Source organism: Xyrauchen texanus, chromosome 15, assembly GCF_025860055.1.
Source record: "Xyrauchen texanus isolate HMW12.3.18 chromosome 15, RBS_HiC_50CHRs, whole genome shotgun sequence".
Classification (NCBI taxonomy): domain Eukaryota; kingdom Metazoa; phylum Chordata; class Actinopteri; order Cypriniformes; family Catostomidae; genus Xyrauchen; species Xyrauchen texanus.
In genome coordinates, this window is record NC_068290.1 from 9,285,384 (window position 1) to 9,307,735 (window position 22,352).

The 22,352-nt window shown below is 39.3% G+C and overlaps 1 protein-coding gene across 1 annotated transcript in view; it reads left to right on the forward strand.

The window, feature by feature from the left end:
* cpne4a (copine IVa) overlaps positions 1–21,995 on the forward strand; it is a 111,276-nt gene extending 89,281 nt beyond the window's left edge. The window contains exons 9-16 of the mRNA XM_052143894.1: positions 1,096–1,182; positions 3,127–3,186; positions 3,756–3,889; positions 7,516–7,570; positions 8,719–8,770; positions 14,756–14,889; positions 15,177–15,413; positions 21,745–21,995. Of these exons, the coding sequence (XP_051999854.1) occupies positions 1,096–1,182; positions 3,127–3,186; positions 3,756–3,889; positions 7,516–7,570; positions 8,719–8,770; positions 14,756–14,889; positions 15,177–15,413; positions 21,745–21,876 (891 nt within the window). The 3' untranslated portion in view covers positions 21,877–21,995. The remainder of the gene's footprint in view (positions 1–1,095; positions 1,183–3,126; positions 3,187–3,755; positions 3,890–7,515; positions 7,571–8,718; positions 8,771–14,755; positions 14,890–15,176; positions 15,414–21,744) is intronic.
* The last annotated feature ends 357 nt before the right edge of the window (positions 21,996–22,352 follow it).

A 22,352-nucleotide genomic window follows, 5' to 3' on the forward strand; every position in this document is an offset into this window, starting at 1 on the left:
AATACCCGTATGTCCGGGGGCGGGACATGCAAATACTGGCTGCCAACTCTCATTGGCCTTTTTTCATAGATCAGAGGTGGATATCGGCGCTCAAGAGAGACCCCTAGTGTCGCTTCTCCGACACAACGTGGAGAGAGCGACAGAAGGGGAAGTGCAATTTGCGCCGTCTGCATCAATATAATGAAGACAGCCCATTCATAAGAATTTGGTAGTGTAAATGGTCTGCTTGCAATTTATTAGAAGAAAAAAAATATGGACTGTGTGTGTCTTGCCTTCTTTTGTGCATTAACAGCATCCTTGAATGTAGGGCATATTTCTATGACAATGACGTGCTCCTTATATACACATGAAAAATGGGGTGCTCATCAAGACTAATTGGATGTAGGTTAATCTTAATGATCTAAAGATTATCTTTGATATCAACTGCTGTTGGAATCTCAAAACTGCAAATGCAGGAACTGAGTTTATACTTTGCAGCGAATAAATAGACGTCTTGACGCAATGACTTATTTCTCAGGAAAATAACAAATAGCAATGTACGGCACTTCATTAATGCACCCAAAGTTTGCGCGCATATGCACACAAGCACTCCCACCCTTGCCCACTTATGCATAGCGCAGTCACGAAAATACAGCCGTTAAAGTGATGGTTGCTTTAATTGCATCCTTAGTTCCATGATTTTTCAAACAATAAACCATTCTCTATTTAGCTGTCTGTTAAATGTTACTCTTCCAGAATGCACAGCCACAGTTGGACACCTTTTCTACTTGAAAAGTCCCTAATTTTCTGGGCTGGTATCACAATTTTGCAGGCATCGTTACCAGACTCTGCTAATTATTTTCGAACATCCCTTCTGGGCTCAACATAATTTCTCATAAGTGAAATGATTGTTTCTCAGTCTATTGTCTACTGTAGCACTTGTTTTTGCCTTCACTGTTCCAATGGGAAGCAGTTATACATTCCAGACATTCTAATGAAGCTGTTATATATTCTGCAGTGTCGCGATTTCCCACTCCAACCAGTACTGATGGAAAGCTAATTTTTTCATTTTTTTTTTTATATATATATATATATATATAAAAAATACAATGACAGGTCCAGTGGGAATGTTTAAACCCCAAATATAAAGCCAAGAAGAAGAATTACAAGAACTCTGGGATCGTCATTCTGAATCAATGCAAGGTAATATTTTCATCATAAAATGATGCTCTCCAGAGGACATCTGGTCCTTGTTTTCTCCCTTTAGGCTCTGTATTTGAAAAAGCGTCCATGTCATACTGTCAGCAGAGGCGTTGATACTTACAGTTAATGGAGGTGGGAAGTTCACACAGCTAGAAGTCATTTCACCTGGCTAAATGTGAGATCCCAGCTCTGTAAATGGAAACTGAATTTGATCGTAGTTGACATAAATTCGAGGTGATGAGAAGAAAACAGCATTGTGAATCAGTGTTGGGAGGTAAATACTGTAGCTACTCTAAAAATGTAAAGGGATATTTCACCCCAAAAAAGTATTTTTGCAATGATATACAATATAATATTATGTTTATTGCAATAATTTGCCCTCCCTGATTTGTATGACTTTTTTCTACTGCAGAACACAAATGAAGAATTGTTCAGCTCTGTAGGTCCATTCAATGCAAGTGAATGGTGGCCAGTATTCTGAATCTCCAAAATCACATAAGGATCAGCATAAAAATAATCCATAAGACTCCAGTGGTAAAATATCTTCTGAAGCGATGTGATAGATGTGGGTGAGAAACACATCAATATTTAAGTCCTTTTTTAACTATAAATCTCCACCTGCGACCAACCTCGACCTGTAGGTCAAGTCAAGTCAAGTCAAGTCAAGTGGTTTTTATTGTCGTTTCAACCATATACAGTTAGTACAGTACACAGCAAAACGAGACAACGTTCCTCCAGGACCATGGTGCTACATAAAAACAACAAAGGACCAACATAGGACCACATGAGACTACACAACGAAATAAAATACCTATATAAAAAAACCTATATATATCTATATAAAGTGCACGTGCAAACATGTGCAAAAAGTACAGGACAGTACAACAAATTACTGACAATGAACAGGACAATAGACAGTGCAGCGCCGACCAGTACTTAGTAGTGCAAAAAGATGACAGTTTCTAAAAATGTAAACATAACATACTATGAGATAATGTTCTATGCACATAGCAGTTATTGAGGTAGCAGACAGTTAGCAGACAGTTATAAAGTGACAGTTATGAAAGTGCAACTCAGGACACGTGTGTGTGTCAAACCAGTCTCTGAGTATTGAGAAGCCTGATGGCTTGGGGTAAGAAGCTGTTACACAGTCTGGCCGTGAGGGCCCGAATGCTTCGGTACCTCTTGCCAGACGGGAGGAGGGTAAAGAGTTTGTGTGAGGGGTGTGTGGGGTCGTCCACAATGCTGGTTGCTTTGCGGATACAGTGTTTTTTGAAAATGTCTTTGATGGAGGGAAGAGAGACCCCAATGATCTTCTCAGCTGTCCTCACTATCCTCTGCAGGGCTTTGCGGTCCGAAACGGTGCAAGTCCCAAACCAGGCAGTGATGCAGCTGCTCAGGATGCTCTCAATAGTCCCTCTATAGAATGTAGTGAGGATGGGGGTTGGGAGATGTGCTTTCCTCAGCCTTCGAAGAAAGTAGAGACGCTGCTGGGCTTTCTTGGTGAAGAAAATGGTGATATGCATAAAGAATGCGAAATGGCAAAAAACTAAAGAAGAAATTAAATATTGATCAGTTTCTCACCCACACCAGTCATATTGCTTCTGTAGATATGGATTTAACTGCTGGAGTTGTATGGATTACTTTTTTGCTGCCTTTATGTGATCTTTTGAGATAGAAGTTCTGGCCACCATTCACTTGCATTGTATGGACCAACAGAGCTGAGATATTCTTCTAAAAATCAGTGTTTATGTTCTGCAGAAGAAAGAAAGTCATACACATCTGGGATGGCATTATGGTGAGTAAATAATAAGAAAATTTTCATTTTTGGATAAACTATCCCTTTAAATAGCCACAATTTAGTGCAAAAACTACAATTTAGCTTCCCCAACACTGAATATAATCTCAAATCTGTTCATGATAGTCTGTCCTTTTAATCCACAGATAATTAAGATGCATTCCTTTCTGGACTACATTATGGGTGGTTGCCAAATACAGTTTACAGTAAGTCCAGACAGATACCTCTCTTGTTTTCTTGGTCAATAAACAAGCATTTTAAAAAGCATTTTTAGACCAACTAAACAAATAATTCATTATCATTCATTTGTTTTTGTTCATATTAACATACTGCCAGTGTTGCACGAAGATTTGTAATTATTTGAAAGAGAATTGATAATTTGTTACTCAATTAGCATGTAGATATTAACGGGAACATGAAAATAATTGCTGTTCCAAATGTTCAGTTTGTGCTTAACAGTTGTTTAGTAATAATTGTCTCACCTGGTTGACACTTTCATGAGCACCTTTGAGTTTAATTAGTGATGCTTGCTATGCTTTGGATAGCTGTGTTATTTCTTTTCTAAGCGTTCTGACTGAATGCCATGTATCATGTCAGGTACTGTATCTTTTATATACATAGTCCCATGCCTACTTAAACTCATTTTACAGCTATACTGTAGTCTGTTTACTCTCTGTCATAGTTGTCAGGAGCTCTGTAGAGCATCTCCACATGGTGCATACATTTTGAGTAATTAGCATCAAAGCTCCACTTTGATTGCTGCTTGTCTTTTCAGGTAGCTATTGATTTCACGGCTTCTAATGGGGATCCGAGGAACAGTTGTTCATTACACTACATCCACCCCTACCAGCCAAATGAGTATCTAAAAGCTTTAGTCGCAGTGGGGGAGATTTGCCAAGACTATGACAGGTAAGCAGGCTGAACAGCCAATAAAATCCCTACATCAGCTCTAAAAGCTGTTGGACTTTTTCACCCAACAGTTGTTTATGGTCACAAATGAAAGTTCTCTTTCTAATTGTGCATATCTTGATATCCACCTAATTTTGCAACAAGGAAATAACCAAGCAGTTGCATTTCCAGCAGGTGTTATAAAGTTCTGTTGTCATTCACCTCAATGTAAATAACTAGAATGAGAATGTACTAGTGTGGGGCTATAAATTGTCACACATATTACCAATGCATATTACAGAGGCTTGAAGGATGTACAGCAAAATAATATGCTTATGTTGGATTATTTTTGACAGCATTTATATAAAAAAACAGTACGTTGATTATATATAGTCCTGAGAGTGAATGCTGTGTGCATTTTCCATTTCCCTTTTTGATTTGTAACTAGAAACACATAATAAACATGCAAAAAAAAAATACATTTCTGGAGCAAATTGTTTTCCTAAAAATTGATGGCAACATATGTGGACAGCGGGACTAAGTTGTGAAATGTTAAATAAAGCTATAAAAAGTAAAAAACATTTTTTTTTATTATTATTTATTGTTTCAAGGAGTGTTGATTAATCATGTTTTTGAGATGTTACAAACAAAACACCAGAAATTAACATAATTAATTCAAATTAAATGTAATGGCTAGTATCATCCAATCACTGCTAACCATGTTAAAATAAAATGATCCATTATACATTTTGCATCTATGTACTGATTACCATTTTCCCATGTCTGCCAAACATGTTGAGTTATCCAAACATAATCTGAAACTGAATTTTGGTTGGATTTTAGGAGTGAATGCATTTAGCTCCATAGAGAGCTGTAGGAATAAGATGCTCCCTTGTTCCCTCGCTCCCTATTTAATGAATTACTTAACCTCCAGTGTGCTCTCTGTCTGCACTGGTCTCAGAATAGAGAGTACACAGAACTCAAAATGCACCTTATTTTCATCCAAATTCCATAATAAGTCTCTGAAAGCAATTTTTGTCACTTTTGGATGAACCCATTGATTCTCAATGTGATAATCCACAGTAAATAGAGGATTTCTAAGGACAAAATGCACTAAATTACACTTAGTGTACATTGTGTTTAGCAGTATGGTGTTTTGCGATAAATCTCTAAAATTTTAAATGGCATATCGGATGAAACTAGAGACTCTAATCCTTTGACTCAAACAGGTTAAAATGTAAAAAATAGTATTTGGTTTCATACCAGATGTACTATAACTCCACTCTGGTCGGTGCCAGTTTGTTTGGTCACATGACTCTGTGCATCGAAAGTTTAACCCTTTACTGACAACCCAGAGTCTTCTGAACTGAGATAAGTCAGTTTAAATGAATTAAAATCATGCGTTGGGTAAAGCGAAGACAAAATACAATGTCCACGCATGTGTACACAGGGTCGCACAAGGTTATGTTGTATTAAAGAGATGATAATAAAATCTGCTTCTTTACCGACATCGTAACAATGCAGTATTTTCATGTCTCCATGTAAACCTCCATTGGTACCTGCATATATAATCTCCGATGTTGCTTTTATTTATTTATCTCCAAAGGTGATGTTTCATAAGCCAAGCTGAATGCAAGATTTGCGTGTCTATTTAATATGCACAGTAGGAAAAATTGAATATTTTCTGACAAGAAAAAGAGTTTGTTTATTATTTTGCCAAGATGTGTTTATAAAAATAATAATTAATGATAATAGCATGATGATATATATTGCCTGTCTGCAAAACATCTTGGTGACTGTCGTAACCTGTCGTAACCTCCGTTCCTTGATGGAGGGAACGAGATGTTGTGTTGATGTAGTGACACTAGGGGTCGCTCTTGGGAGCCCCAAACACCTCAGATCTTTGAGAAAAGGCCAATGAGAATTGGCGAACCCAAGGACCAATCATCGAGCCGCAATTGCTCAGGGGCAGGTGGAGGGTCCACTTCAGCTAGACACTCGCAGCGGCCCGGGCAAGCATGCCGGTCAGCTCCGCGTCGGCCTCAGACTGGGCAGGCACACCAGAGGGCACTAGCCCAGTTGAGTCCTCAGCGTCCGACATCACCAAGGTGCTGCCCGATGCAGCAATCGAACGCTCATCCATCTCGCGAGCTCCAAAAGAGACATTAGGCTAGCACTATGGCGAGCTGCCTGTCTCATCCCAGAACTGGACCGGAACGAATAAGCGTGCTGGGGAATGAGCGGTCCGCGGGGGATTACCTGGTGGAACCGAACCTATTGGACCACCCAAATCACCTCAAGCGTTGAAAGTCCGGCGTGGGAGATGGCTAAAGTGGCTTTCCCCAGAAAGAAAGACCGACCGCAATGTTACCATGTTCATGTTTCGCAATGAGAACATGAACCATACACAAATGCTTCCTCAACGTGATTACGGCCCAGACACTTGAGGCAGCGATCGTGGTCGTCAGAGGTGGAGATATTACGACCGCACCCAGAAACTACACAGAGACGTTCATGTCAATGTGTTTGCTGAGTTAGAGGAAATACACTCTTTTTGCAGGAATATATATACACTTTTAAGCTGTCGAAGCACCCAGGGGCGTACTCTGCAGCAACAGCTACAGAAGGAGAGAAAGCCGCTGAAATGCGCCTTATATCCAACAGCAATTAGCTAATTTCGAGGTGAATGGACAGGCAGAGATGTACAGCTGTCTGCTGAATCAACGGCTCAGCTCCGAAGAAAAAATCTGAATGAGTGGTTGCGAGCCAGCTCCTTTTATACCCGTATGTCTGGGGGAGAATCTTTTTCTCAAAGATCTGAGGTGTTTTGGGCTCCCAAGAGTGACACAATGTCGAGTGATTGACAGATAGAGACTTTAGTATTTTTGTATTGCTAAAATAGCTGGAAGTGACTTATAATGGAAGTGGTGCACATTCAAGGTTGAAAATTGCCAAGCTGTAGTTACACTGAAAAAATACGGTGAATTGGGAGTAATGCGGATGCCTGTAATACATAGGAATGACCAATAGAGGTGCTGATGAGTTTGCATATGGATGTTTGAATTTTATTTTGATTGGCTGCGCACAAACCTCAAAGTTAAGTCATCTTCGTTCATCTTGTTTCAAACCCATTATGAGTGAATAACTACTTAATATAAAGCTATTGTTTGGCTTCAGAAGATCACTTGTGATCACTTATGATGTTTTGCTTCCTTTTCTGAAGCTTGAAAGCTTCAGTCCCCAATCATTGTAATTGCATGGAATAGAAAGACCCGCATATCATTTATTATTTCTCCTCTTTTGTTCATATGGGTTTGGAACAACATGGGGGTTACTATTCAGTTTTGGGTAAACTGTCCCTAGATGAGTAGCTCATTCTCTGAAAAACTCATTTTCAGCACCACGGAGAGCTCCAGGTTCACTCCAGCCTGAGATGAATGCACATCCGTCATGCCGTTCACTCCAGATGAAATCTGAAATCACAGTGCACACTGATTTGACAGGCACTAACAATTACAATTATGTAAATCTGTGTCCATTAAAAATAAGCAGTGATCAGGGGCCATGGAGACAGGATGGGAAATTCGGTAAATAATCTCCCATATCATCAATTCCTGAAACCTCTAATTTCTTGTCCAATTTTGCAGTGACAAAATGTTCCCCGCATTTGGCTTTGGTGCTCGGATACCTCCAGACTTCAAGGTAACTGCTTAAGCATTTGTAATGTTGGGTGGCTGGGACAGTGGGATTTTTGCATGAATAATATCAGTATTGAGAGATGTTTGAACTCATAAGTGCCGGCTTATTTTCTTTTTACAGATAATGTGCCTTTATGCTGAGATGAGAGCATTTTGTACATATTTATTTTAGGCTCAAACTGTTTTGGTCAAGTGCAAGATTTATATCCAGCCCCTACTCCAGACAGTTTGTTTATGTTTATTTGAAGTAAAAGTGCTCAGGCATTGGTATTCTAAATCATGTTTATGATGTATAGTGCACTGAAGTTTTATGAAAATTATTAGGCACTGTAGAAAAATATATACTCATGGTACAAAATTAAACCACACCAAGCACCAAATATAAGTATTAGGCCTTGGAGAGTTTCTTTAGAAAAACAGAAACTTGGTTACTGGCCATTGGCTGGTCATTTAGGAATTGCAACATAATACAATATTTAAACCTCAATGTAGGAATGAGTCTGACCCTAGCTGTTTTCTATCTGATGTGAGCAAATCAAATCAAACAAATACAAGTGATCTATAAAGAAAAGCTCAGTGACTGTTGCACTTACAGTGAAAATAGGTAGCCAAAAGTTCTAATATTAATTTATGTTAACTTCTTGATTTTATGCCATCTAAATGGAAATATTTGGAACAAAATCACACATCATTAAACTTTTGTGAGAGGTGCCGTTTCACAGAGAAGCTGAATATGATGCTTTGGAAAAAAATATATATTTTTCGAATAAAAGTATATTTACGAAAATAATGCACAATTATTTTATTCATATATTCATAAATATAATTAATTAAATGAAAAAAAGAAAATAAATAATATATATATATATATATATATATATATATATATATATATATATATATATATATATATATATATATATATATATATATATATAATTTTTTTCTTTTCATATATATATATATTATTTCATGGCTAGTATACATTTTCTAAATGTATCTGCCATTGCTGGTATGGCAAAAAAGTACATTTTGGATTCTGTATATGATCTTATTTATTCTGTTCCTTGCAGTGTACATAAATGATGTCACAAATCAGGACTGTGTATATGAGGTTTGAAGTTGTAACTTTTTTTTTTCTTTACTTTTCAGGTTTCACATGACTTTGCTGTAAACTTTAATGAGGACAACCCTGAATGTGCAGGTATGAACTTTCAAGATTTCTGGACCAACTATCTTCATTAATCCCCACAATCCCCAGATGCATGAACATTAGCATTGCCCACTGGAGTTTGAACTGCTTTAAACATCAACATAACACTGGCAAAGTCAAAGAGCCCTTCAATATAGTGTTGTTATTTAGTTTAAAAGAGATCAACATATGCATAGCTAAATTACAGGGTTACGGTATTGGCAGAGGTGGACACATTAAAGTTTAATGCAGCTATAAAATACTGATCCTAAGGGGAATGTGTGAAGGAGGGAAGCTGGGATGATGTGGCTGTAGCACCCTCCCCTCCCCAATAATTAGTCCCTCTGGGCTCAGAGAGCAGGGACAAGTGCCTGTTAGCAAAAAAACTGATGTTTTAAGGCATGGTGAAAATAAGGTATCATACGAGCCTGTTCGCATAGGGTCAGTGCTTCTTGCCAAAACTAAAATACTGCTCAGTTTCAAGAATGAATATTGTAGGATACATTTTTACATACGTATATTATTGCATTGTTGTAACCCTCGCTTTTTTTTTTTCTTCTTCATCATCTGCTGCCAAAGTATGCAAGAAAATATACACTTCAAGCTGAAGATGTTTTTTTTTTTTTAAGCCGGGCTCTCAGGACAGACTTATGTCATTATATTACATATAAAGTAATTACATTTTCTTTTATCTCTTGAGAGTTAAAGGTGTTAATTGTACTATGAAAACATACTGTAACATTCAGAACTCAAAACTGGAAAAAAAAACTGAAGAAACGTCAGAAACCCAAAGTAATAACATTAATATTATTGTTTATATATATATATATATATAAATACAGGAAAACTAAATAATGACTGTTAAAAAAATATATATATAAAATGATTCCTTTGAAATCTGTGTTTCCTAATGGATGGTTTCTATAAGACAGTAAGAATAATATATGTGAACAATTAGTGTTTTGAATAGAGAATTAGATGGGAAAGTAAAGTCATGTAAATGATAATTCTTTTGTTGGTTGAAATCTTCTGCCTTGGGTTACCTTTAACTTAAAAGTTACAACAGATTCTGATGTTTGTATTTAGTTTGTGCCTCTTGGCCTTTGGTACCAGTTGGTGTGTGATTCTCCCCTTAGCTTTCCTTTCATCTCTTTCTCTAGCCACGAATAGGATAAAATGATCACTTTCAATTCTTTGCTATGCATTGATGTCACTTGATTTCCCTTGCTATTTGTGTACCACCTCTATCAGTTCAGACACACCATGGTGGCGCCCAGGATGGGTGCAGACCACTCAAGGTTTGATCAGCAAGCCAGGCCTGTCTCTTCCAGGAATAGCTAATGGCTTGCAGCCCCACCAGGACATATGCCAGTCAATCTCCCCGAACAGAAAGCGCACCTTACTACTCTGGCATTGTGTTTAAAATTATGTTTCCAACCAACCTGAACATAGACTAAAAACAGAGAATGTTTGAATGGCATTGGTGTACAATTAGAATAGATAATTATTGTTACTTATCTAACTATTGACAACCTCTTGGGGGGTATTGATGTATTGTGTCTGTGATGTGCTCTCCACACTATTTCTATGGTTCTATTATTAAATATATTGTAGCAGGAAGTTCTCAATTTATAGATTGCAGTATATCACAGTTTTTATTCGCAATTTACGAAACATGAAGAATTACAATATTAACATACCTGTATCATAACTCGAGTTCTATGATGGAGAAGTGTGAAAAACATCACAATACATCAGTTTTAAACTCAATTCAAAGAATAACTATAGCAATATTGTCTTATCCTGGCCTCAGTGTTGTATCCAATCGTCATACTTTGGGAAAAGTAAAGATACCTTTATGGAATGGACTCTTGTAAAAGTTTAAGGAGTTCATGAGAACAATACTTAATTAAAAGTTTTAATGTAACTGATATTAAATGTACTTCAGTATATGTACAAATAAATGGCTTAAAGTTGTTTCAGTTTAAATGATTTTCAGAAATGCTGGTCATTATTGATTCATACACATGGTACCTTGGTTAAATGTAAACCGCATGGTAACCACTAAATATTATACAGTATATATGAACAGTTCTCCAGGAAAGGCAAAAGACTAATAACTTCATCAGTATTTCACAACATTCATAATGTTTAGACAAAATGTATCAATTAATTTATAGTCAATAAACAAAGATTAAAACTTGCATGAACAGTCTCTTCTCTTTAGATTCTGAAGTGGTGACACAAGAAGCATATGGGGTTCCGCTTGTGATTTTCGACTTTCCCTCTGAGGAAGGTAAGCCATGATCTCAATATGATCATGGTCATGCTCTCGCAGTGCGGGCATGAACCATCCACGAATGCTGTCTCAGCGTGTTTGGAGCCCTGACACAAAGCAGCAATCATGACCGTCAGAAGTGTACTGTAGAGATAACGACCGCAACTAGGAACTGAACATAACCGGAAAGGCCTCTTTAAAAAGACATTTTCCGTCAGTGCCCACTCTTTTAGGCAATATATACTTTTTAGGGAGCTCAACGCGCGCAGTCGAAGTGCCCATGGGCGTTCTACGCACTTAACTGTGCATGAGGGGGAGAAACCGCTGTGATGCACCATGAAATCCAACAGCCACAGAGGTTGCTTGCTTTCTACAGAGGCATATGGATTGGCAGTGGAATACATCAACTCTGTTCGGCTTCGAAGAAAAAATCTGAATGAGTGATTGCACACTAGCTCCTTTTATGCCCGTATGTCTGGGGAATAAAAGGATTTTCATTGGCCTTTTCTCAAACATCAGAGGTTTGTGGGGCTTATTGGAGGTTTTGTGGGAATGGTCCACCTGTCAATGGCTGTGTCAATAGCTGTCGGATCACAGCACTTTTTTTTCCAGCGCTTTGTTGGCAGGAATCCATAGGTGCAACTCCCTATGTGATATCAGATCTAACAACCTTTATAGGTTTCTATTTGTGGAGGGTGACGGAGTCGCATTTACTGTGCTTATATCACAGGCAGAGACAGGGGCTCAAACACAAAACAGAGTGAGATATTCTCACAGCAACAGTGTGAATTGGCCAAATGTGATTGACAATGTATGAATATGTCTATGCTATATAAGGTGCTATGACGTCAGGGCATCAGCAGTAGTTTAATTCAAGCCTTTTAAATGTAAATTCCATTCTCAAAACAGGATAAGCTTTATTAAAAGCATTTTTGTCTATTACCACAGAAAAATGATTAGGCTTTTCTCTGTTTTTGTTTTTTTAAATAATTAAAAAACACAGTTGCAGTAAGTCCTTACAAAAAAGTACACAGGGAAAGGTGTTACATTTTTAAATACACATACAGTACATTATAGCTTGTAGTAATCAACAGCATGCCACAGATGTCGATAGAACATTCCTTTAATATCTTCAGCATGATATATCCTTTAAGCAGACAGCTCAGTGTGTTTGAAAGAGTATCATTGGTGAGAGTGGAGTTTATGTGTCAGGGTTTAAGAGTCTATAAGTGTTTAAAGCATCCAGAGCGTCTCTTTGATTCCTCTTTGTGGGGAAGCCACTGAAGCGATTACATCCATTGACCTCCTGTTTAAAAGTCTTCTCATCTTAATTCTGCCACTGCACGGCTCAGCATGCTTTCACCTTTCAGCCCCTGTTTGTGCATTCAAGCTCACAGGTGTTAATTAAATGAAACGGTTGGAGATATGGTGAAGAGAGACAGACTGACCTTACGAGATCATGCCCACTGAGTCAGTAAACAGCATTACTGTTGCAGTTTCATCGGTCAAATTAAAGCCCAAAGTATACTTTGGTAAGACGCAAATGCTAGGCGTCTGCATACAGGATGCATGACCACAATTTTGTCATCAATAGAATGCTCAAGCACTGAATGCGTGCAGGCTGATTTTTCCAAGATGACATGGAACACCCACTACATGACACGCCCACTCTAAGTAACGCTTGTTTTCTTCAGTAATCTCACAAGCTAACCGGATATCCTATTAGCTTTACATAGTTTCTTCTCTTTATTTTCATCATGTTTCTCCTCACTGTTGCCACCTAGTGATAAGTTGGTATGACTGTATTCTAAACTTTAGAATCTAAAGAACTTTTAAGTTGTGGTATATTTAATAATTTTACAAACGGTTCCGTTTGATTCTCTAATGTTAGGGTTAGGTAACGGTTTTCAGGGTTTAAGGTTAATTTGTTGTGTTTCAAAATAAAACACAGTGCAACAAATACAGTGTATGAATGTGACATCCATCTGTTGCAAGACCCCAGCATTTTAATGGTTTTTGAAGAGGGCATAACTTGTAGTGCGCTGTCCTTGGAGTAGTCTTTCAGGATGCAGACAGGCCCTTATTGATTTTTCTAACTGTGTGTACTCTGAACGCACTGTGCACCTGGAATTATTTGCAATAATTAGTGGGTCCACAAAGTGGCCACACTCACAGTTGAGCCGTTATTGTCAAGAAGAAGCACAAAAATATGTAATCACCAGTAAACAACAGGAGACGAATGGGGAAAAACAACACTTGATGTGCATATTAAGATCACGTGAGGAGGTCAGGAGATAACTGCATGTTTATAACTTGAGTCTGAAGAATGGGTCTAAACTTCTGAAGAGAAATGGTCCAGTACCTCATAGCAGTCGTATCGCACATGTGTAAATGTGCTGGTGTAAAGAAATTAGGGATGTTAATGAAATTTTTGTATAAATATCGGTCTAATCCTTACAGGAATAGCTTTGATTGTAACATACAAGTCATTTAACCTACTTTAATAGGGTTTTTAACTCTAACCCTAACCCTAATTTTAAACTAAGATCCTAACCCTGATCTTAAACTAAAACCCTAAAAAACTATAACCCTTACTCTTACCCCATCTCTAAACTTAAATCTAATGAAGTCTAATTTCAGTCCCATTGATTTACAGTATATCATTAACATTGTTTAACACATTGAGTGATGTCATTATTAACCAGTTCTGCAGATCTTGTCGGGTAGTAGTACAGTATTTGACAACCTTTGGACAATTGTCACTTTAAGTCGGCATGAAATAAAAATTCACCCTATCTATTTTCTAAATGCATGTTATTGATCTTATTGTGAACAATTTATTTATGCATATGTTTTATTTTTGGCTGGTAATCTTTAATCAGAATGTAATAACTCGATCTTCTGGTGAAATGACAGACCTCTCTCTGGTGATATATGCAGGACTTCAATAATTTAGTCCACTTAAACCCTGCCCCTGTCTTATAAATACCACTACCTTGCGTAGAGTTGAATTAAACATCAATCGCATGTTGGTGAAGATGGCAAGGTGTATTTTTGTCTGTTTTCCTTCAAAACTATCGTCCCTTAACCCAAACTTCCTTGGTTATGTGTCAGTGGGCTTGAATTTACATTTCGAGCAAGGAATAATGGCGAATTTGCGGTTGTGTTCGAGACATTTCATGCCTGAATTACTGAGGTGATCACTAATGAATACAATGCTTCAGATGCCTCTGAAGTTTATTTATATTTTTGAATGCAGTTGTCTTGGGATGCACAGCTTGAGTAAGAGTTTTTTTACTTAAGATTGTGTGTATTGTGAAGTGTAAAACGTTAAAGTATGGTTACTTTTACACACTCCTTTTTCAACTGTTACAGCCTTTTCGTAAGCAAAGCCTGCGATTTGGTCATGCGTTTATGTTGTCAGTTGGATCATAAATGTGTTGAGATCACTGCTCAATTTCATTGATAGCCACTCTGACTCAAGCACCACAGGGTGTGTGTGTCCACTGCAAACTCGCATTCAGATCTGCCTCCGTTCTACTATGCATAGGCCATATGTTCACAATCTAACCAACAACCAATGGATGAACTCAAATCCCTGGCCTACATTTTATTTCTTGTTCAATAAGCTGTTTCATTCTGAAATATATCACAATATATAAGTAAAGTCGGTCGCAACATCCGTTTCATGCCGACATTAACACTGCTCAAATTTGCAGGTATTCAGGGTGTGGTAGAGGCCTACCAGAACTGCCTTCCCAAGATTCAGTTGTACGGTCCCACAAACATTGCCCCTATCATCCAGAAAGTGGCCAACTTTGCCTCGGAGGAAATGCACACCAAAGAGGCCATGGTGAGTGATGTTTCTATCTCTCTCTTTTCTTCTCGATAGCTCACCCAAAAAATGTATATTCTTTCATGATTTACTCACCCTCAAGAGAAGTTAAGCAGAATGACAGCCTCAGTCACAATTCACTTTCAATGTATGAAAAAAAAAGATGCAATAAAAGTGATTGGTGACCGATACAGACAGTTCCTAACTTTCTGCCTGTGAGTAAATAATGACAGAAATACAATTTTTGGATAAACTATCCCTTTAAGTTGCTCTTGTTCAAATTGTTCTTTCTTGCGTTGATGCAGCAATACTTCATTCTGCTCATCTTGACGGACGGTGTCATCACAGATATGTCAGACACAAGAGAGGCCATCGTCCACGCCTCTCACCTGCCTATGTCTGTCATAATCGTTGGTGTAGGAAGTGCTGATTTCACTGACATGGAGATGCTAGACGGTGATGACGGAATCCTCCGTTCGCCTAAAGGAGAGCCAGTGCTACGCGACATCGTACAGTTTGTACCATTCCGTAACTTCAAACATGTGAGTTTCAAATGTTGCGTTCAATACATATGCTAAATGTGTATAAATACAAGTTTTAGTGAGTGCACTACTATGTTAGCAACACTAAGATATCTAAATGATGAATTATTTTCATCAAAGGAATGTTCCAGGTTTAATACAAGTTAAGCTCAGTCGACACACTTGACTGAATTAGTTTCTCGTGATCTTAAAAAAAAAAAGCTCTAAGGCTTATACTTAAAGGGATAGTTCACCCAAAAATGTAAATTATCTAATTGAATCACCCTCATATCATCCCAGATGTGTATGACTTGCTTTCTTCTGTTGAACACAAAGATTTTTAGAAGAATATCTTCACTCTGTAAGAAATCTGAAGGTCCCTAAAGCAGATAAAAGTAGCATAAAAGTAATCCATATGACTCCAGTGATTAAATCTATATCTTCAGAAGCCATTTGATAGGTGTAGGTGAGAAACAGATCAATATTTAAGTCCTTTTTTATTATCAATATCCAGTTTCACTTTCAAATGTAAAAGTTAAAATAAACAGGCTCCATATGTGACATTAAGATGTAAAAGTGGAAGTGGAGATTTGTAGTAAAAAGGGCTTAAATATTTATCTGTTTCTCAACCAGACTTATATTGCTTTTGAAGATATGGATTTACCTACTGGAGTCATATTGATTACTGTTATGTCGCTTAGATTTCTGGCCACCATTCACTTGCACACTGGCCAAAGTCGCCTTCGGCTAGCTCACTGGGGTTAGAAATAGAATTATTATTTAGCTACTTATTTTTAAACACAATTCACAATCGTATTTTATCAAATTACACAATGATGACTCACAGACATAATAGACATTACAGTTTTATCTTCTGTTAATGCCTGATCTTCTGTAAAGCTGCTTTGAAACAATGTGTTTTGTGAAAGGCACTATACAAATAAAAATTATTTGACTTGACTTGCATTGTATGGACCTACAGAGCTGAGATATTCTTCTAAAAATGTTTGTGTTCAGCAGAAGAAAGAAAGTCATAAAGATCTGTGATGGCATGGGGTGAGTAAATTATGAGAGAATTAATTTATTAAAGAATAAAGAGGTGTGTCCAAACTTTTTTGTTTGGTAGTGTATTCACAAATACTAAATAGTAATAAAAATCACACAAAAAATTGTGATGTCATAGTTTATTATTATTCTGCTATATTTTGCAATTAATATTTTTTGTATAAATTTTCAGTAATAGGGTGGTGGAGGTGTCCTTGATGATTTTTTGTGTTTTGAGGTTTGAGTATCACTACCATAAAATGTGTTAATGATTTCGATTTAGTTCTAAGTACCAAATGTTTCAGGGCTTGGTGGATATTTTCATAGCCCATGGCTGAGCTCCCTCTACTTCATATTGGAAGTTAAAATGATTATGCATGATCTTGCCTTTTCATCAGTGCATAACAATGCAGAGATTTTCATACAGCATCTTTAATAGGTCTGAAGTACCGCAAAGTAAAATATCTCTGCTGGTTAATTACTCCCTCCGTCCCTCCTGATCTCCCTTCCTTACATTTCCCAACCAGACTCAGAGCAATCTAATAACCTTTAGCTTGACTGCTCCAAATATTACCACATCTACTGCTGGTCCCTGGTGGGAAACCAACCACAGAATGCAGCAAGACATGTTGGCTCTCGACAGGGTCAGCTACAGTGTGGTTAACAAAGCTTCGGCAATATATAGAGGGCTACTGATGAGAGCAAATACGCAAATGAGAGGTAGTCTGAAGAAGGTTGGGTTTTATGATCTTGTGGTTTAAGTATCAGTACACTGTATAAACTGTAGATTTGAAATGGTGTAAACTTGTCTGTAAATGTGACACAGTGCCCTTACAGGCCAAAGTGACAGTTCAGTTTCACAAGTTCTTTTGCCCATATAATCTTTAAGCTATTAAGGTTAAACTCGACCAAGAGACGTGAGCGAGCACTTCTGCGGCAGTGACACTCTGAAAATGTTCCTGCGGGAACAGTGTTTGGACTGGAGGGTTTAAATTAGTAGAACTTGAGTACATCCTGCCGCAGCATCCATGACATGGAGCCCATGAGTCAAAAGTAGATGGGCTCAAAATGTTGCAGATGGGGAAGGAGGTCGTTGTCCCCAGTGGAATGGGCCGAACGATATACGAAGCAAAACCAGAGGGAAGAAGCCTACGGTATATATAGATAAGATGCAGAGCTACAATCCCTCTGACGCAAATGCCTGGATCACATAAGGAGAACAGGGGGCCCGCTGTGCTTTGGGGACAAATAAATCCTGGTACCTCCAGCCCACTGTTCAGATAGGAGGGCTCACACTGCGATCCGAATGGAAGATCCCTCATGATCAAGAACATGATGGATCACACCGTGATTCGAAAGGAGAGCTCACGGTGCACTACAAAAGGGAGACCTACTGATATATAAATGGGAAAGCTCACGCTGCGATCGAACGGGGAAGTCCATGCTGCAATTCGAATGGGAGAGCTCACGTTGCATCTGGTTGGGAGGGCCCACACAGTGGTTCGAATGGAAGAGTCCAATGCCAGGCATGGTAGATCACGCGCACTCGAACGAGAGTCCCATCACTGTGTCCAGATTGACTTTAGCCTGGCAGGGCTTGGTTAGCAGCAAGGTACATAATAGTAAGGAGGCATGGTCCGAGCCTTAAAAGATGTGATTGTTTGGTGTGCTTGTCTGATGTGATGGAGGTTGGATCGACTGTATGTTTCGAAAGTGTGGGATGACCACAGACCAAGCATTTAAATTGTTGCTCGGCTAGACCTTTCTGGTGGCTGAAGTAGGGGGCACTATGCGGAAATTAATGGGAAGGGAAATGTTTGGTAGGAATGCCGGATCTGTTGGGGATAATTTTTAGATTCATTTGAAACCAATGCCTAGATGTGGGGAGGTTTCTGTCATCAACAAATATAGGGTCGAGCGGAGAGGTGATTTGGGAGTTTCTCTGGAATATAAAAAAAGGCCAGGGACTGGTATGGCTGAATGGGGGTTGGCAGATTGAAAATGAAAAGTGAATAACCATGTTTCAATTGATAAGTTTTACTCAGTTTGATGTAATAGTTTAAGATTTGAAGGACAGAGAAGGTGGGTGGATGGCTGGGTTGAAGGTGGAGTTAATGGGGAGTTCTGAGACTCTGAGTAAGCCAAAGAAAGCCCATATTGAACATGGCGTCTGAGGGTTCTTGTTTTGTTGGGGGGAAATAGAGCGAAGAGCAACGAGGAATTTGGTTAGGATGTCGATGGTTAGTGGTTGTCTGGTGTCTGGACGGGTGGGATTCATTTTTTGTAAACCCTTGATAAGGAGAGCTATCTGGGGTTTTGTAATGGAAGGGCATTGTTGGCTGTGGATGAGTTTAAAGAAGAAATTTATGCCGCTGAGTAAAACTTTGATTGTTCCTGGCTGAATTGATTTGGTATTATAGAGGTGGAATATGATGGAGGATATGGAGTGGAGGGTAAATTCTGGAAAACTAAGTTGTATGCTCTGTGGAAATCTGCTGTTCAGTAAGTTTGTTATGTTCTGGGAGCGATAGCTTTTAGTGTTGAACACATAGATAGGGTGTGGAGTTGTCTAGGAGGGTGTTCTACAGGAGCTAGATTTTGGTAAACTGCATTGAAGCAGCTGGCTTGTGGAGCACAGTTAAGGCAGTGGAGCAGAGGAGATGGAATAGTAAAAGTGTGGGGGGGAGGGGGTGCTCCTGCAGGAGCAGTGGATTGAGTATTTGGGGGCATAGCAAAGGAGCTCCTGTGCTCCTCTGTTTCCATTGCTGTAGATGCACTACTATAAAAGTATGGAACTTAGACATTTAAAGTGCCAATGGAGAGAATAGAAATAAATCCGTGCACATACCTGTAAGGGAAGCAAAAGTTTAGTTAGGGAAACATAACTTTATTACGTTTGTCATGTCTGGGCACTACTGCGGTAGTATCAAGCGTGGTCAGGCGCTGCGGCACAGTATCAAATGGGACACTACTGCAGTGGGGCCAAGTGGGGCACTGCTACGGCAGAATCAAGTGTGGCACACATGGCTTTATTACATTTACACACGCCTGTAAGGAAAGCACAAGGTTATTTTGGAGGTTATATCAGGCCCTATTTATTGTGTATTGGGCTCATTTTAAACATGAGCAAAAGAAATGCCAACGCGAAGGCTAACGGGAAATGCTAAAGGCTCCTAAGATTACTGCACCACCACTGCACTCGAACGGGAGAGTTCATACTGCGTTTTGGGAGGGAGAGCCCACGGAGTGAATGACGTGAAATCTCACACTGCATTTGAATGGGAGAGCCTGCACTGCGATCGAACAGGAGGGCCCACACTGCAATATGAACGGGAGAGCCTGCAACAAATGCACTGAGGCTCGCACTGCATTTAAACAGGAGAACCCACAATGTAATTCGATGGGAAAGCCTGCATAGCATTCGAACAGGAGGGCCCAAACTGCAATTCAAACAGGAGAACCTGTTGCCAAATTGCATAGGCTCACACTACGTCCGAATGAGAGAGCCCACACTCCATTCGAATGGCAGGTGGTGCATAGTAAAAACCTTTACATTTACATTTACGCATTTGGCAGACGCTTTTATCCAAAGCGACTTACAGTGCAATTATTACAGGGACAATCCGGAACAACCTGGAGTTAAGTGCCTTGCTCATGGACACAATGGTGGTGGCCGTGGGGTTAGAACCTGTGACCTTCTGATTAACAGCCCTGTGCTTTTAGCCACTACGCCGGTTGCAGTGTTGTGGGAGATTTAATGGCACGGCCTAAAAGGTTCCGCAGTTGCGCTGCTTTGCAGTGTCCTGGGAATTGTTGCATGACCTGAAAGATGCAGCAGTTGTGGCATGTGAACAGCACATTTGTGCTGCTAAAGGATGTTTTTGAGCCAGTGGCAGGAGCACCGCAGTTATGCTTTCTTAATTAAAATGTTTGCCATCTTTGGCTCCTCGGTAGGTTATGGTGAAGTCTTGGAAAGACACCTAGATAGAGAAAGTGGGAGGTAAACCTCCGTACAATCCAGTGACAGGAGTTTAAATAGGCTCTCGAAGAGACCTGCTGGGAGTAATATTGGTGAAAACCCTGCGGAAGGTGCAATTTCAGGCGTTGCTGTAGAAAAGACAATCTTATACTAGCAAGACATTTCACAACTCTGTGAATAAGAAATAATCTGTGAAAAGTTAGATCTATGGCCTCTGGAGAGTGGGCTGCACTTGCACCGGTAGAGGGAAATTTTCTGCTGATGCTTATTTGAGGGGAAAGCATGCGGCTGAAGTTTCGGGGGACATAAATCTAGAGAGAAGAGAAAATTAATATTAGTGGCATTTAGAAACAATTAGGACCAACAGCATACAATTATCTAAGAGTAAAGAGGGCTGCAACGAGGGCTTCCTGGGAAATACAGCTTTAATAACAATGTGTACAACGCTACCTGCTGTAAAATATAGGTCTTGCATGATTGATGCGACTGCATTGCAATAGTTTTGTGAGAGATTCCGTACAACCTCCATATGGTACTACCCACAGAAAATCAGAGAGAGAGAGAGAGACCGCTGAAGTGTTGCTGGAAGTGTTGCTAAGAGGAAACACCTGTGCGCTAGAACTGGATTTAAACAATCAATAGTGTGGGAATAAAATGCAGACAGTTAAGATGAAAGGACCTGTGCACGGCCATATGAAGCGGTAGCACTGGTATATGGTGAAGCAGTGGCCGGTTTGCAGAGGCAGCTTCAAACTCGCTTTCGCGAGTAAAGAAAAAGGCAGGGTAGAAAACCACAGTTAAGTGTCAGCCATCATTATCACGATGTATAGCAAATAGTGAGCTGCTGTGGCAGCTTTCCTTGAATAACATAAGGATTTTGATAAAATGGCTGATCCGATAAGGAGGACGAATGTTTCAAGCGGAGTAATAAGATGTCGCATAGATCTGTTGTGGGTGGGCGGGGCCAAATGCTGGAAACAGCTGCTTATATACTCTGGCTGTTAATTGAAAGAAAATAGATGGACTCGCTCCTCCCAAACTTACCTTTAGGAACTTCATTTATTAGGATCCTCTCGGGAGATGTGCCGAGACTTGTTTCCTTTTCAGACAAATATTAGATTGATAACCCCTGACAAACAACACCAAAAGTCAGCCATCTCCTTTTCTGACAATCTCCACTATCTAATTGGCCAATAGAGGATGGAGGTCACTTTTGCTTGAGTTTAAGCAAGTCTCTTCACAATCATTGGCACAAGATCAGATGGTGAAATAGATAAATAGCCCTGCAAAGTATTTATTCACTGTTATTTTTCTTTGGCTCTTTTATAGGCTTCACCCGCTGCTTTGGCTAAAAGTGTCTTAGCTGAGGTCCCGAACCAGGTGGTGGACTATTACAACAGCAAGGGGATCAAGCCAAAGTGCCCCAGCGAGTATGAGTCTTCCAGAACGTTTGGTCACTGAAGCGTTGAACCCAACACGAGCCTTTGCTCCTAATGAAATCTAGTATGTTTCTGTGAATTTTACAACTTATCTGTTCTACTTTATTTTGTTTGCATGCGTAGCCTGTGAGGCTTGCATAGTTGTTGCAATGCTACTGTTCCCATGATGCACATGTACACTGATCAGCTACAACATTAATACCACCTGCCTAATATTGTGTAGGTCCCCCTTGTGCCCCCAAAACAGCGCCAACCCGCATCACAGAACCGCATTCTGAGATACTATTCTTCTCACCACAATTGTACATAGCAGTTATCTGAGTTACCGTACACTTTGTCAGTTTGAACCAGTCTGGCCATTCTTTGTCGACCTCTCTCATCAACAAGGCATTTCCGTCAACAGAACTGCCACTCACTGGATCTCCTGGGATTTTCACCTACATCAGTCTCTAGAATTTACTCCGAATGGTGCCAAAAACATCCCTGAGCAGCAGTTCT